This window comes from Teleopsis dalmanni, chromosome 2, assembly GCF_002237135.1.
Source record: "Teleopsis dalmanni isolate 2A chromosome 2, ASM223713v2, whole genome shotgun sequence".
NCBI lineage: Eukaryota > Metazoa > Arthropoda > Insecta > Diptera > Diopsidae > Teleopsis > Teleopsis dalmanni.
Genome location: NC_051847.1, coordinates 158,617,982 through 158,633,110, shown reverse-complemented (window position 1 = coordinate 158,633,110; position 15,129 = coordinate 158,617,982). Strand labels below are relative to the sequence as shown.

Below are 15,129 nucleotides of genomic sequence, written 5' to 3'. Positions count from 1 at the left end.
AATTTCCTATCGCTAACACGACTTCAAACGAAATAATAAAAGTAACATAACCCAAGCACTGAAACGACAGAATATGCAATAAAAGGAAGACACGTTAATTTTTACAATTATTCGATGTGTGAACTTCATTGAATACGCATTAAACTATGAAAACAATAGCAAGTTAAAAAAGTGAAAATTAACTCTATTTATGATTTTACAATTAAGACTTTCATAATTAAAACGTAAACGAAATTTTATTAATAAAATGTTTTCGCGGTCGCAAGCTTCAAAAGCTAACAATGACGTTGATATCAGTAACAATAAAATGAGCACTATCTGCGAAAATGTAGAACAAAACGGCAACAACAACAACTACAACGTAAACGAAGATGACGTAGTCACCAGCAATGTTGCCCCCACTACAAATCGTAGAAACTCCAGACTTTCGATACGCGGTTTTGGCAGTATTTTAGGAAAAAAACGGGATGAACGAAAATTTAGTTTATATCAATTAACAAAGTATGTGTCAAACTCAACAATTAAAGTTTATTAAAAAATTTTCATTTAATTAATTTAAAATATAATTAATATCCTAATTCCTTACGAGCAACAAGTACTTAGTGCAAGTAAATATGTGAGTGTGTCTGATTACAAATGTTTGCATTTTTCTCAAATAAACACGGGTGCACATTCTTATGTACTTTGAGTATTTGAACTGTTTGAAAATTTTAAAGTAAACAAAATGGTTTTATATTAAAAAGGATAGTCATTTTTATTTAATACTATCTAAAATTGATTTATGTTCAATGGCATAAACTATATAAAGAATAGAAACATAACGCTGTTTTTAATTTCGCAATGGCGTCCATTCATATTTACCGTTAGGTGTGTAATCATTTTATTATTTGAAACAAATTGAATCTTTATACTTTGCTTGTCTCACATTATTCTTCAAATTAGTTTCTATTGTCGTATATCAAAAGTTTTTAAATAGCTGTGGAAATATTTTCAATCGCACACACATACAAAAACATTGTTTACATTTCTTAAGTACATAAAATAATGAAAATATTTATATAAACACATACGCACATATATTTGTTTGCTTAACCTTACCAGGCGAATACGTTTCATGAGGTTATCATATACTTTTCTATTGCAATCGCTGACTATGTACCATATATCCTTTATTGATTAAATGCTATTTCCTTTTCAGTAAGACAAAAGAATTCTTTATTGTGTTAAAGGGAAGCAAATTTCATTTCTTCGTAATCTGTAAAGAAATTTAAAAATCATTATACGCACGTATAACAAAAGTTAAACGTTGTTGAGTAAATGTAACTCATACGTACGAGTGACTTATATTATGGTAAATAAAGATGTGCTGAAAAGCTTTTGGAAGACATGTATTATATTATGAGTTAAAAAAAATAAAATAAAAATTAGCTGTAAATATGGTTTTATTTAATGGCTATGACCTTAATAAAAAAAAATTATTTCAAAATAATATAACAAATTAGTTAGGATTACTTAATTATGATTTATCAAGATAAAAAGAAACACAACTAATTGATTCAGATTATTTAATAAATATAATGTGAGTAGTGACTGAAGAAAAATTTAATAATTAAAGCATATCTTTTCCTTGTAAAAACAATGCATAAATGTTTGTCTGCATTTATCGCTACGAATCTAACAGAGTTTTGCGTAGCTGTAGCTATATCTAATTTTGCAATATCCCTAGTTTTTATTAAAATATTTAGAAATATAACAATATTTAGAAATAGAAATATATACTTTCTATTTATTATTATTATAAGCATGTTCAATAAAATTAATATATAGAACTTAACCTATTCACGTAAATCCGTAACAAAGTTTTTCTAAAGTTGACGATTTCGTGCCAAAAATCTTAATTTATATATAGTTTTTGATGTTTCATTGGTGATTGTTCTACGCCATGTATTTTTTGGTCGTCATCTATTTCTGTAGCATTGAAGATTCCAGGAAAGTGCACTGCGCGTAAAATCATTTGTTTGCTTACGTAGCGTGTGTCCAAGCCATCTATATTTTCTATTTAATATTTTGAAATAACTGACTGATTGACTTCTTTCCTTAACATTCTTCTTTATGTTCTAGTTGACGAGTTATTATATCTAAAAGATGCCACTTAATACAATAAAAATAAATTACTCAAAGTTAGCTATTTCTTATTTTTTTTAATTTGTTTGTTAAGTGATTATTACTGTATGGTAACTTAAAAACATTCAATACAAATTGTTTTTGGTTATAATATTTTAACATAATAACGATATATTTTCAACTTTATTGAAAATTAAAATCTAACCAAAATGGAAAATAGATCGTTTACTTTATTAGATCCTCAATCAATCAATGAATGTAAATAACGTTTGGCTTCGTATTGCTTCTCCTTTAACAACATTGGAATCAAGCATTCAAAGATCGAATTCGAATGGAGAAGGAATTCTGGAGTCTTTATTAATTATTTGGTCAAAGCTAAATTTATCTGTTAAGTTAATTATTGATGCCAACGATGATATTTAGATTGTTTCTTAAAAAAATCAAAGATATCAAAAAGTCAAGTAAAATTTACAATATATCATTTTTTTTTTAAGAATTTTAACGCAATTCAAAATTTCTTAGAAACGTTCCTACACTGATTGGTAAACTTTAAAGGGCTTACCCGATAAGATTACTTGAGTAATTCTAATGACAACTTATCGAAATTGATTTGCTTATCGAGCTTAAGGAAGAAAAAACATTTGCACAAAAAATGACTATAAAAGTAGTAAAATTATAAACATCATAACACATTTAAATCTAAGTTTAAGTTGATAATATTTTTATTAATTCAACTTGTGCATATAAGAACGTTATGTATAATGAAAATTTGTGAAAAAGAAGAAATTCACGAATAGTAGTTAAGTTGTGAACCAATGTTAATATTAGTTAATATTATTATGTTAATATTATTATTAATATGTGTTTATGAAATATGAATCCTAAATCCTTTAAAAAAGAATCCCGCTAGTGGCATATTGTAAAAAACACCTTCATTTCGTTATTAATTGTTGTAGAACAATGATGTACACTTTCGACACACCTCTTCACAACAACATTTATTACCGAAAATCGAGTAAGAGCCAAGTAAGATATAGGAATGATCGTACTTTTGGTTATATAATCACGTATAGAAAAATATTAAAGACGTACGTATATAATAAACCACATATCTAACTAGAGCAGTTTAGACCCTTTCACTTTCACTTTTCTTTGTTCTCTTTGATAGTCTTACAACAGTTTATAATATTTATAATTTTAATTTAAGTTCAAATTACCATAGAATTCAAATTATTCTTAAAAGTTTTTTGTTTATAAAAATTCTAAACATTTCGATCTAAAAGATAATCTATGAATTACGATATTTAATACAACTCATAGATTGATTTGTTGATTTTGGTTAAAAACAAATAATTTAATATTTATACAAATCTAAAAACAGAAGAAGTTTTTTTATGTGTTACTAATTCATACTTTACTACTAATTTAATACTGGTAATAATTTATATAAAAAAACTTTTTTAACGTTTTACATATATCCAAAATATTTAAAAAGATGTTACTAATATTTATTGTTTATATTTGCAGTGAATCACTTCCAAGATTAGATAACTACAGAGCATCGAAAAGAAATATTAAAAGACCGTCCATTGGTGAAATGCATGGAGAACCCGGGCGAGAACAAGTAAGAATTCCGAATCTTAAATAACAATAATATCATTATAATATAATATTACCAACAAAGTTTCCTTTAGTTAAACTATTTATTTTTCAATTGAAATTTTAGAAAACACTTAAGCATGCTAACATAAAGTAGACACGTTTTTTCCACTTAATTTTTTTTTTCATTAATTGTTTTTTAAATTGCTGTGAAAACAAATATACCTTTTTAGTATAACTTCTTAAGTGCTATAATTTTATTCGATAAAAAAAGACTTTCATACCAGTGGTTTACTTTATGATAGTTGTATTTTATATAATTCAACTAAACAAGTAATATATTTGTTCTGAAGTTAATTATGACAAAGAAACTAATTTCTTTATAGAGAACTATAAACAGTTATAAATTGCAATTAAAAACATTTTTATATATAAATAATTATATTAATTAATTATAATTATAGGACAAGTATATTAATGCTTCCTATACTATCAAGGTTGCTATACTCAGTCTGTACTTAAAATCTACAGAATCGTATCGGAGCCCTGTTGAGTAGTAAAACTTCAAAAACCACTCTATATTCAAAAGCGATAAGAACACTGCTTAATTGCTGATAACGAATAAAATTGTTGAATTAAAAAGATTATGTTATAGTAAATGAACTCTAAGAAAAAACTTGTCGAAATTAAAAAATTATACAGTAACTATATATATACATAAATATTGGCGTTAGGTCTAGCACAGAATTATAATTCAATCATTTTCTTTAAATTAAAACTATATATGTGATATATATGACACGAATATCAGAATTTAAGAGGGATTAAATGGATTTTTAGGAATTTTTGATTTGAGTAAAATGACATAAGGAAACAATTCTTGGGCTAATGTGTTAATCATAAACATTTTATTTACCTTCAACTATATGATGTATTAACATCGTCTTTAAAATATACTCTAACACAAACTAACGGATTCAATTTTTTGTAGTTTTTATAGTACTGAAGTTAAGTATTAGTACTACAGAATTTGCTATGGTCACAATACTCCATTCCACTGGGAGTCCAGAACTCTGTCGTATTTTATTCTATTCTATGGTACCATTGTAATTATTTAAACGACAAATTTGTAGAGAAGCCCATTTACTAACTTATGTAATATGTAATAACTTATTTTAAGACAATTAGAAAAAGGTACATAATGTAAAGTTTTTTTTAAAAAAATAATCTTTATATTAAAATGTAAACGTACAAAAGTTTATAAAAACTTTTCATTAACACCTTATTTTTAAGATAATTTTACAAAATGAACCTGTCAGCTCTTAGATTTACGAAATAACGATTCGCATTTAATTATTAACTTAATCAAGGAATCATCTCTAGCATTTATGTATAACTAACATTTATACTAACTAACATTTACTAACACATTGTACATATATATATAAACAAATAGTATGATAAAAACCTTATTTAAATTTTAAACACTGAAAGGAACGTTTATGCACTTTTCGTTTTAGATGAAACATTTTAAACGTTTTATATTTATTTGTTATTTATTATTATTTTTTATGTATAAAACATTTTTGCAAATGCTTTCCAATAATTTTGTAAGATTTTAAATTTCATAGTATATAAAAAAATTTATTTTAATTATTATTATATTCCATATATTATGTGGAATATATTATATATTAATTATATTCCACTTTAAGGTCGAGATCTTACACCTTGAAAAAAATGTTCCGCATCATCTATTTCAGCGTCGCTATAAATGTAGTCCGAAGTCTTGAACTTTCAGTTTCTTTTCAAAAACTTGTTGAAGTATCCGTAATACGTTAGCATTTGTGTACGGCAATAATTTACTTCCCTTGGTAGCTGTTCAACATAACCAAATCGTGGTTATTAGTTTGCCGGTCCCTCTACCACTACTTTAATAGATTCATCTTTCTTTAAAGGCGATGATTGTTTCCTAACTTGCTTGATTCGTCTCTTATTGAGAACAGCTTCCGGAAATTTTTTGCATTACCGCCACGCTCAAAGCCGTATGGTATGCAATAGGTGCTTTTTTTTTGACTGTATGCATTTAGTGAGTCGGCCCATCTGTAGAGTAGTAGAGTAGTAGTATCAAATGTGTCACACTTATCATGAGTTTCCTCTTACTTCATTATGGTTCGCTATTAACTACTTCAGAATCTGTGTTGTTTTGTCTGCTTTGGTTGTGGCGTTTTGTAGTTGGACCTAGTAAGAATCTTATCTGACTTCAAAACTCTACAACCTTTTGTGTATTTAATTCCTAATTATTTAATCATATTTTAATTTCTTGCGGCATGTGAGAAGTCCTTATAGACGGAGTTCTGTTTTCTTTGACTAGAACTAATCCATGCGAGTTCACCCATATTTTTGAACTCAACATTACCCATGTTAGCTTACTTGGGGTTTCTGTGTTGTTCGCAATGTAATCACCACCGCTATATTATCGAAGTATTCAACCACAAATGTATATCTGGATTTTCATCTTGAAAATATCGTTATAGCTGACATTCCACAGAATCGGGCCGAGTATAGATTCTTGAGCAGTGCCAAACATTATGGGTTTCATGACCTATTTTCCAATCATGTCAGAGAGGAATGTGAATACCTGAAAGAGATTTTCTAGGGATAACAGTATGTCTATTCATCTGACGCTTTCAAACTATTGACCGCTACCTTTTCTGGATCCTTCTGAACTGTATAGTCCTTCTGATATTGCGTCACTCACTCACGCATACCCAACTCATGTACCATATACCCTCATTTATACTATGAGATTTTGGATTGTTTACTGAATAGCGTTGTTGAGCTCTTTCGCATCGATAGCCTGATCTACATTACTGCGTATCGTCTTTCATTCAATTTCGGCGATAGTACACTAAGACTTTAAGATCGTTTACACAATCTTTTATATCCGCTAAGTTTTTTATGTATCAGTAAAACGAGTTTTTATTACATTTTTTAGAATATATAAGAATCTATGCTAAATTTTTTTATCTCACATAGTGAAAATAAATTTTAAAGTGACTATATGTACGTTTCCTCACTTTTATGAATTTAAAAAAAATATATATACACAGTCTGGATCAATAGTGTCAAAAAATTTTTATTTCTGTTTTAAAATATATTAAATTATTTTTAAGGTTAAAAGATGAGAATTAGTTATGTGTTTGTTTTGCTCTTTTTTATCTCCTTTGTTATCACTGATATAAGTCCTTTTTTTAATGAATTATATTTTTTTTTCATTCCGTACTTAATTAGACATAATTGTTTATCTCAGCAATTTTTGTTTATAAGACAGCGTACGTTACCAAATATTTTTATTCAACTAATAGAATACGAGTATGGGTCGTACAATGTATTACGTAGTCAAGATGTCAACACAATATTGACTTAATGACAGTTAACTAACATATCGCTACTCGATAAAATCAAACAGCAATTTGCTTAAATGTCTTTCATATGTATGTTAGCAATATTGTCACCTTTTTAGCTGATATCATACTAAAAATGTTGAAACTTTTTCTGAATGCCTCCTCTTTTTGACAATAGCTATTAATCATTTTTACTGCCAGTATATAAACTTTCCAGAATATATCATTATGATAATCTCTATTAAAATTTGTAGTTGTAAATTATAAATGCACATCATTAATTAAATATTATTATTAAATATTTTAAATTACTCAATCGATAGTTACTAGTTCAAAAAAAAAAATTAAAATAAGATTAGGTCTTCATTACGTTTTGCTATAACTGAACCTGAAAGTCGGTATTTGATGGAGAATAAAAAATAACTTCTTTATAATATTTTATAGTTTTTACTTATTTTTTTATTATATATTCTATATTGTGAATATGAAAGTTAAAATTAGATTCTCATTTATACAGACCAAAAGTATTTTAATTTAGTAGTAAGCTAGAAATTATCTGTGCTTGAATTGAATATAGTATTTTAATTAAAGTCTATACATTTTTTAGGATTTCAATGTCCTAAGCGATCGCATTGAGAGGCCTGCCGTGAGTATCAGTCTTATGATGAAATTGCTGTTAATTACAAAACTATATTACAAATTTAATTCCTTTCAACGACTTTTACCGCTGGTGTGAATGGGTAAGAAATGTGTTTCACATCTGCTTTGTTTACAATGCCTCCCCTTGAAAAGCATCTTAAGCTTTATTAATGTTTCAAAATAATATCAAACCCTGTGATATTTCTGCAGTATCACAAATTACAAACAGTCATGAATGAATCTCTTGGAATGACCATAATAATCGAGCCCAATCCATAGTATAATCACACGTAATAAAAATGTTAAGTGTACACAGATTATATTAAACCGAAAATTTAATAGTCTTTGTGTGACTCTAATTATACGAAATTCACAACTGAGGAATTTCATTAAGTATATTAAACAAAAATATGCAAAAAATTATGAAAAATTTAAAAAAATCACTTAAAGTTAATTTTCTGATTTCTAATGAAGATAAGAGCTGTCGACCTAGTTAACTTTTCATCTGCTTCCAAATACATCTGACATTCCCACCTTGTTGAGATAGTAACGTTCCTTACCTCTATTCTATTTAGGAGATGCTTTTCCATAATTGTAGGTAATCCAGCTTTTTAGCTAAGTAGTACACGGAGTGTTGGTGAATAGTAAAATCTTTAATTTACATACGTTTCTTTTAAAGTCACATTAAGTTTGCGATGCATGAAATTGAATGGCTGACCCAGTCTTTAAGAAACTGTCCAGATTGACTAGGTCTCTTTTTAAGTTAAAATATTAAGCTTTTTTAATTGGATGGCTAGTTTCACATATTTTAATAATAAACTTATAAATATAATATAATCACTACAAGTGAATTTGTTAATAAAACTTTCGCAGGAAATTAATAAAACCCCAGAAAAATGTGCGAGTCAAGTACGGCTTTGAGTCAGTTGGTTAAGAAGCGCTGACTCTGAGCTTCAAATTTGGCAAGGCACGATTTCGATTCCTGGTACTAGCAGTCTCAAAAAATTATTTACGAATAATTAAATACAAAAATTATTTCCAGACCGCTGATGATGAGTATTTGGCAATACTCGAAACAGTTGTATATTCAGTCAAAAATTTACTTAATTAAAATAATATAAAAAAGAATTTTTGTTGTTGTAGTTACCCACTTTTCGAAAAGCTCTTTACAATAAACTTAAGCAATCTGTTTTAAGAAACTGATGAGAATATTAATTTCAAGGATACTTTAGTATTTCGTTTTTACTGATTCAGCTTGGATTTGAGCACTTATAATTTTTATTCATTTTAATATTATTCAGTCGATTTTCTTATATTGATAAATCTCCTTTTTGGATGTTATTAATTTTGTAAACCTTATAAGAGAGTTATTTTTAATAAGAGTTTCTAATAAAAGACACACCTCCATGTTTTCAATTTTAAATTCAAATTTACTTATTTAAAAAAATTTAGTACTTAATTTATTTTGTTTTATAATACATTGCCATAAATTATCATAAAACTAAATCATTTTCAAATTATTTCCTCATAAAGACTCTTTATTTAAATCTTTTACCATCATATATGTATCATATTTTTTTCCAAGCGTTTACCAATTCCCGACCCACTTTCTGAAACTGGAACTACTACTGGACATTCTGTTAAATTAGGCTGGATAATGGGTGTCATGATACCTTGCTTGCTGAATATATGGGGTGTCATGCTGTTTTTGCGTCTTAGTTGGGTGATTGGTGAATCTGGAATATTACAAACTCTTGCTATTATTGCGATATCTGCAGTTGTATGCGTCGTTACGACTTTATCACTTTCAGCGATTTGTACAAATGGAGAAGTTAAAAGCGGCGGCGTTTACTTTATAATATCACGTTCGCTAGGTCCCGAATTTGGCGCATCTGTAGGCGTTGTTTTCGCTTTCGCGAATGCTGTCGCTGCATCAATGAATACCATTGGATTTTGTGAATCTTTAAATGATTTATTAAGTACATCAAAACATTATAAAAAATTCTTTTAGTAGTATTTAAAATTTATGTATTATAGAGCAAAATGATCTAAAAATTATTGATAATGGCATTAATGACATAAGAATAGTTGGGGTGTGCGCAATTTTGCTATTAACATTCATTTGCTGTGTGGGTATGGAATGGGAAACAAAAGCACAAAACTTTCTTTTAGCCACGATAATTATCGCCATATTTAACTTTTTAATTGGTGCTGCTATTGGTCCACTAGGTAATGAAGAATATATTTCCAAAGGCTTTGTTGGTTTTTCATGTGAGTTTTGAACTTAAATGCATATTACGTAGTTTTTTGATTTTTACGATCTATTAATCTTTAAGGGGATGTATTTAAAGAAAATTTCGGATCCGACTACCGATTTTCAGAAGGAGTGCAACAGAATTCCTTTAGTGTTTTTGCTATTTATTTCCCAAGCGTAACAGGAATACAGGCTGGCGCAAATATTTGTGGGGATTTAAAGGATCCCGGCGCAGCTATACCAAAAGGCACGTTTTGGGCACTTTTGATTTCTATGTCTTCGTACGTTATTTTTACATTTTTTGCGGGCAGTGCTGCTGTACGTGATGCTTCGGGGAATGTAGCTGATCTTGTTAATGGTAGTATTATCAGCTCATCACTACCATGTAAATTAAATAATGTATGCAATTTTATTCAAAAGAAATGTATATTTATATACATATATATTAATAGCAATTATATAATACAGACTTGCGAGTTCGGATTGGCCAACTCCTACTCAGTGATGCAGCTAATGTCGCTTTGGGAACCATTAATATATGCTGGCTGCTTTGCTGCTACTCTCAGCACCGCATTGACTAATTTACTTTCTGTACCACGACTTGTCCAAGCTTTGGGTATTGATCAAATATACCCCGGCCTAATATTCTTTTCGAAACCTTATGGAAAGCATGGTGAACCATATCGTGGGTACGTACTAACCTTCATTATATCAGCCGGATTCTTGCTCATTGGTCAACTTAACGTAATTGCACCTCTAATTTCCACATTTTATTTGGCTTCTTATGCACTTATTAACTTCTGTACATTCCACGCAGCGTTTGTAAAGCCACTTGGATGGCGTCCCACATTTAAAGTAAGTTCGCTTAGTATTAGTTTATGTTAAATGAAGTCTAAAAATTTATTTACTCTTCGTTTTAGTATTACAACCTTTGGTTAAGTTTATTTGGTTTTCTGTTATGTATTGTAATAATGTTTCTTATCGATTGGATGGCTTCCCTTATTACACTTGTCATAATATTTGCACTCTATTTGGTGGTAATGTACCGTAAACCTGAAGCAAATTGGGGCTCCACAACTCAAGCGCAACAGTATAAAGCTACGTTAACATCAGTGTATCGTTTGCAAAATGTATCTGATCACGTTAAAAATTATAATCCACAAGTTTTAGTACTATCAGGTGATCCAAAAATACGTCCACCACTGATAGATTTTGGTTACTTACTTACCAAACAGAATTCTTTAATGTTTGTCGGAAACATATTACCAGTAAGTTGACTTAGTTATTCATAAAATTTTACTATCATTAATTTTTTCCTACTAAAAGAAAAGTATAGGTTATAAAAATAGCCAAAAAATTATTAAAGAAGGTCAAAAATACTTAGATGAACGCAAAATTAAAGCTTTCTACACTCTCATTGATGGGTTCAATATGGATGATGGTGTTAAAATAATGGCAAAATGTACAGGTTTGGGTAAAATGAGTCCAAATATTGTATTAATTGGCTACAAAAATAATTGGTTTAATTGTCGAAAGGAAGAAGTGGAAACCTATTTCAATATATTATAGTAAGTCTTAATTTTCAGTTCTTTTGAAATTATATACTATATATAATGATGTCTCTTTCTATTAGCAACTCATTTTCACAACGGTTGGGAGTAGTAATATTACGCTTAAACAATGGACTTGATTTTTCAGGTGTTAAACTAGAATGTACTACACCTACAACACCTATGCAAGATTTTCAAATAGTTAGAACCTTCGGATTTAACAATCCTGTTAGTGTGGCTTCAGTAACAGCTTCGGAATTGTTGCACGTTGATTCTAATCTTAATTTAGCAAGTCTCGATACACCAAATATAGGAATAGCAGAATCAGAACCAAACTTAGTAGATCTTAATGAATTTAACGAAAATAGAAACGATAATTCAAACGATTCTGTAAATACTTTGAGAAGTAACATGTTAACCGTATTTACACGCAAACAGCCAAAAAGCACTATTGATGTGTTTTGGTTATACGATGATGGAGGTAATGTTAAATTTTTTTGATTTTGTAAAACAATAAATTGAAAAATATGCTTCAGGCTTAACAATGTTACTTCCACACATTATATCTATGCGTTCCAATTGGAAGCAATGCGATCTTCGAATTTTTGCTCTTAGCCATGGCAAGGACGAAAAAGCCGAAGAAAAAAGGTACATATAATTTTAATTTTATAACTTTTGCTGATCTCTTTACAAATTTAAGCATGGCCAATTTATTGATAAAGTTCCGTATCCAGTACTCTGAGCTTATTATGCTTAAAGGTCTTAGTGATCGACCAAAACTGGAAACAATCAACAAGCACAAAAGTCTAATACAAAATTTTTGTCAACAAGCAACAAACGAGTTTTCTATTACCGAGCATGAGTTGCGATCTTTAGAAGAAAAAACATGGAGACAACTCAGAATACATGAGCTGATAGTTGAATACTCATTCAAGGCATCATTGGTTGTTATGTCACTGCCAATGCCACGAAGGGTAAGAATATTTTATTATGGTATATTGACATAGGTAATGTAAATAAAAGACTTAAATAAATACCCGTACAAAACTTGACACATATAATACAAAATAGAGACTGATAAACAGAGACTGATTATTAAAAGCGATTCAGAGACAAATATAACAAATAGTTCTTTATATTTTTAAACGAAAAGACGTGCCGCGAAATTTTATTTTTACATCGAGCATACATATCAAAATCTACCGCCAAGGTATGGTCCATTATAACTACGTTTATTCATATTTTGGATTGACGAACATATTTATTATGTGTTTCAGGAAGTAAACTTCTTGTCAGTAGGCATAGCAAGTCATTAGAATTATGTAAAAGAATTATAAACATTTATATCCATAAAGTACTTTTATTGAATTAATATTGTTGTAAAGAGATTGAGTTTTGAATGTACATTTTATTGATTTTAAATGTGAAAATGAAGAACTCAATCTTATTCATTAAATAATGTTATTAATCTTTTTTTTTAAGGAAGCAATATCAACGCCATTGTATATGTCGTGGCTAGAAATGTTAACGACTGATATCAAGTGTCCAATTGTTCTTGCCCGTGGAAATCAAACTCCAGTTTTAACATTTTATTCATAGAATTAGTAATAAGCACATTAACCTTACAATTATTTTAATAACAAATACTTGAGATAAAAGTGTAAAAGTAACAAAAAAACCAATAAAATATATTCACATTTTTATACAATTTATAATATATTTTGGGCTTAAAAATTTTGAATATATATATTTTGAATTATTTCATTATATCATTTACATGCTAAATATTTTTATCATCATTCTCATCCCTTATGACTGTCATAATTGTTCATATCTTACCTATTCGAATGACACAAAACCATGAATTATATTCGTAAAAACCATCTAACAACCAACAACGCTGTCCATATATACAACATCAGAGGTTACTACAGATTTATACTACTGAGTTAAAATTCTACAAGAATGGTATCGAAATATGACAGAAACGCTAAAATAACTATATTGCTCTTAAAGGATACTATACTATGTTGATTTATAAAGTCGAATTTGCCCAAAAAAATGTGTTTTTATAATTTAGCCAAGCAACTTTCAGCCGATGTGTTACAGATATACCTATAAATATTTAAATAATATCTAACAAATATTTGTTGTCCTTCTCTGACCTAAAAAATAAAGCTATGGATTCAACCAACCAAAATGTATAAGCAGTACTGCTATAGAAGTATGTACATGACCCATGAAAACGATCTAGTTATAGCGTTTCTTTCGTTTTTTATTTATATTCACTCTTTATTATATTAATTATTTAAGTCGATGCAATTGGAAACAGTATTTTGCACAAAAGCATTTGAAGGTACGCATTTTAAGGTGAAAGAGAGGCAATTTTGTTTATTTCACTCGTTCATTTGTGCGATATCACTCGTGTAGGGTAAATAGAATGGGACTTAAAAAGTACTACAGAGCCCATGCTTCACTCTAAATTAATGAAGTAAATTAAACAAAGTATTCTGTCTAAAATCTAGAAAAAGTTATTTTCAAACTTATTATATCCTAAACATAAATAATCAAGAAATTCTTACATTCTACATACTCTTGTTATTTTACGTGCTTACTAATCAAAATATTGCTTAGCGCAATTACTTTCATGACCGCTTATTCCTCTATAAATATTAATTTTTTGCTAGCTAGTGTTTTACCAGACTACAATCTCATACATTTTGCAATTATCATGTAAACACAATATTACCCATAACACAGACTAAAGACTCTATGTATTACCCATTCCCTTTTAGATAGTGAAACGGTTTTAATAGCAATTGTTTTTAACGGTTATGAGCTTTAGTTCTTTACAACATATCAAATGTTAAGTTTTCATACAATATTTAGTACTTTTACTAACAATACAAAAATAAGTTTTATATCTTTTTTATTTTTATTACAAACGAATTTTCAAATTATTGCTTTGGTTTGCATTAAAATTTAAATTTAAGAAAAAACAGTTTAATATATACGCGATTCAAATATTTGATTATGTAAACAGCCTACATAAATACAATTTTTATATAAATAAATTAAACAGAAAATAAAGAAATATCTTTAAAATTTTAATTTTAAATTCCTATGATGCATTCGTAACAGAAACAATTATTTTATTAATATTTTTGGTTTCTTCTTGTAATTTACGAACCTCGTATGACAATTTTTTAAATATTTATATCCTGTCTTTGTTATTACAGTAAATCTTTCATAATTATGAACCTCTCTAATTTGTCACAGTTCTAAGTGAATAGAAAAAAAGGTGTTAGTCTCAACAATGCAATAATTTTTATAAATTTTAAGCATCAGTTACCTCCATAATTCAATGTTTTGGAAAGCTAACCTATACAAATATTACATTTTTCATAATGAATTGATGTAGAACTCGAAATTGAAACATTGCATCATTAAATATATAATTAAATAAAAATACATAAAAAGTATCAGTATTCTTATTTTTTCTATTCGAAAAGTTTAGATATAATAAAAATAAAAAACTCGAGTTTTATTATTTAAT

At 28.3% G+C, this 15,129-nt stretch overlaps 1 protein-coding gene across 2 annotated transcripts; it reads left to right on the top strand.

Annotated features, from left to right (window-relative positions):
* Positions 1–129: 129 nt before the first annotated feature.
* On the top strand, positions 130–13,265 carry LOC119684170 (bumetanide-sensitive sodium-(potassium)-chloride cotransporter-like). 2 transcript variants are annotated; one of them, XM_038098140.1, is made up of 12 exons: positions 130–501; positions 3,652–3,748; positions 9,355–9,748; positions 9,807–10,040; positions 10,106–10,422; positions 10,492–10,878; positions 10,944–11,291; positions 11,350–11,591; positions 11,657–12,054; positions 12,110–12,221; positions 12,274–12,547; positions 13,056–13,265. In XM_038098140.1, exons 1-12 carry the CDS (start codon positions 248–250, stop codon positions 13,170–13,172), a joined length of 3,174 nt encoding a protein of 1,057 aa, XP_037954068.1. In that variant the 5' UTR covers positions 130–247; the 3' UTR covers positions 13,173–13,265. The 2 variants fall into 2 exon arrangements, with proteins under 2 accessions (XP_037954068.1, XP_037954067.1); XM_038098139.1 differs by having other exon boundaries at positions 10,106–10,878.
* Positions 13,266–15,129: the final 1,864 nt, after the last annotated feature.

What these genes read in the sequence shown, in the direction of transcription:
- LOC119684170 (XM_038098139.1), top strand. Translation starts at nt 248, where the DNA reads ATGTTTTCGCGGTCGCAAGCTTCAAAAGCTAACAATGACGTTGATATC. An exon ending in AGTTTATATCAATTAACAAA is followed by an intron (nt 502 to 3,651) that starts GTATGTGTCAAA and finishes TTATATTTGCAG; the next exon opens with TGAATCACTTCCAAGATTAG. An exon ending in CACTGCCAATGCCACGAAGG is followed by an intron (nt 12,548 to 13,055) that starts GTAAGAATATTT and finishes TTTTTTTTTAAG; the next exon opens with GAAGCAATATCAACGCCATT.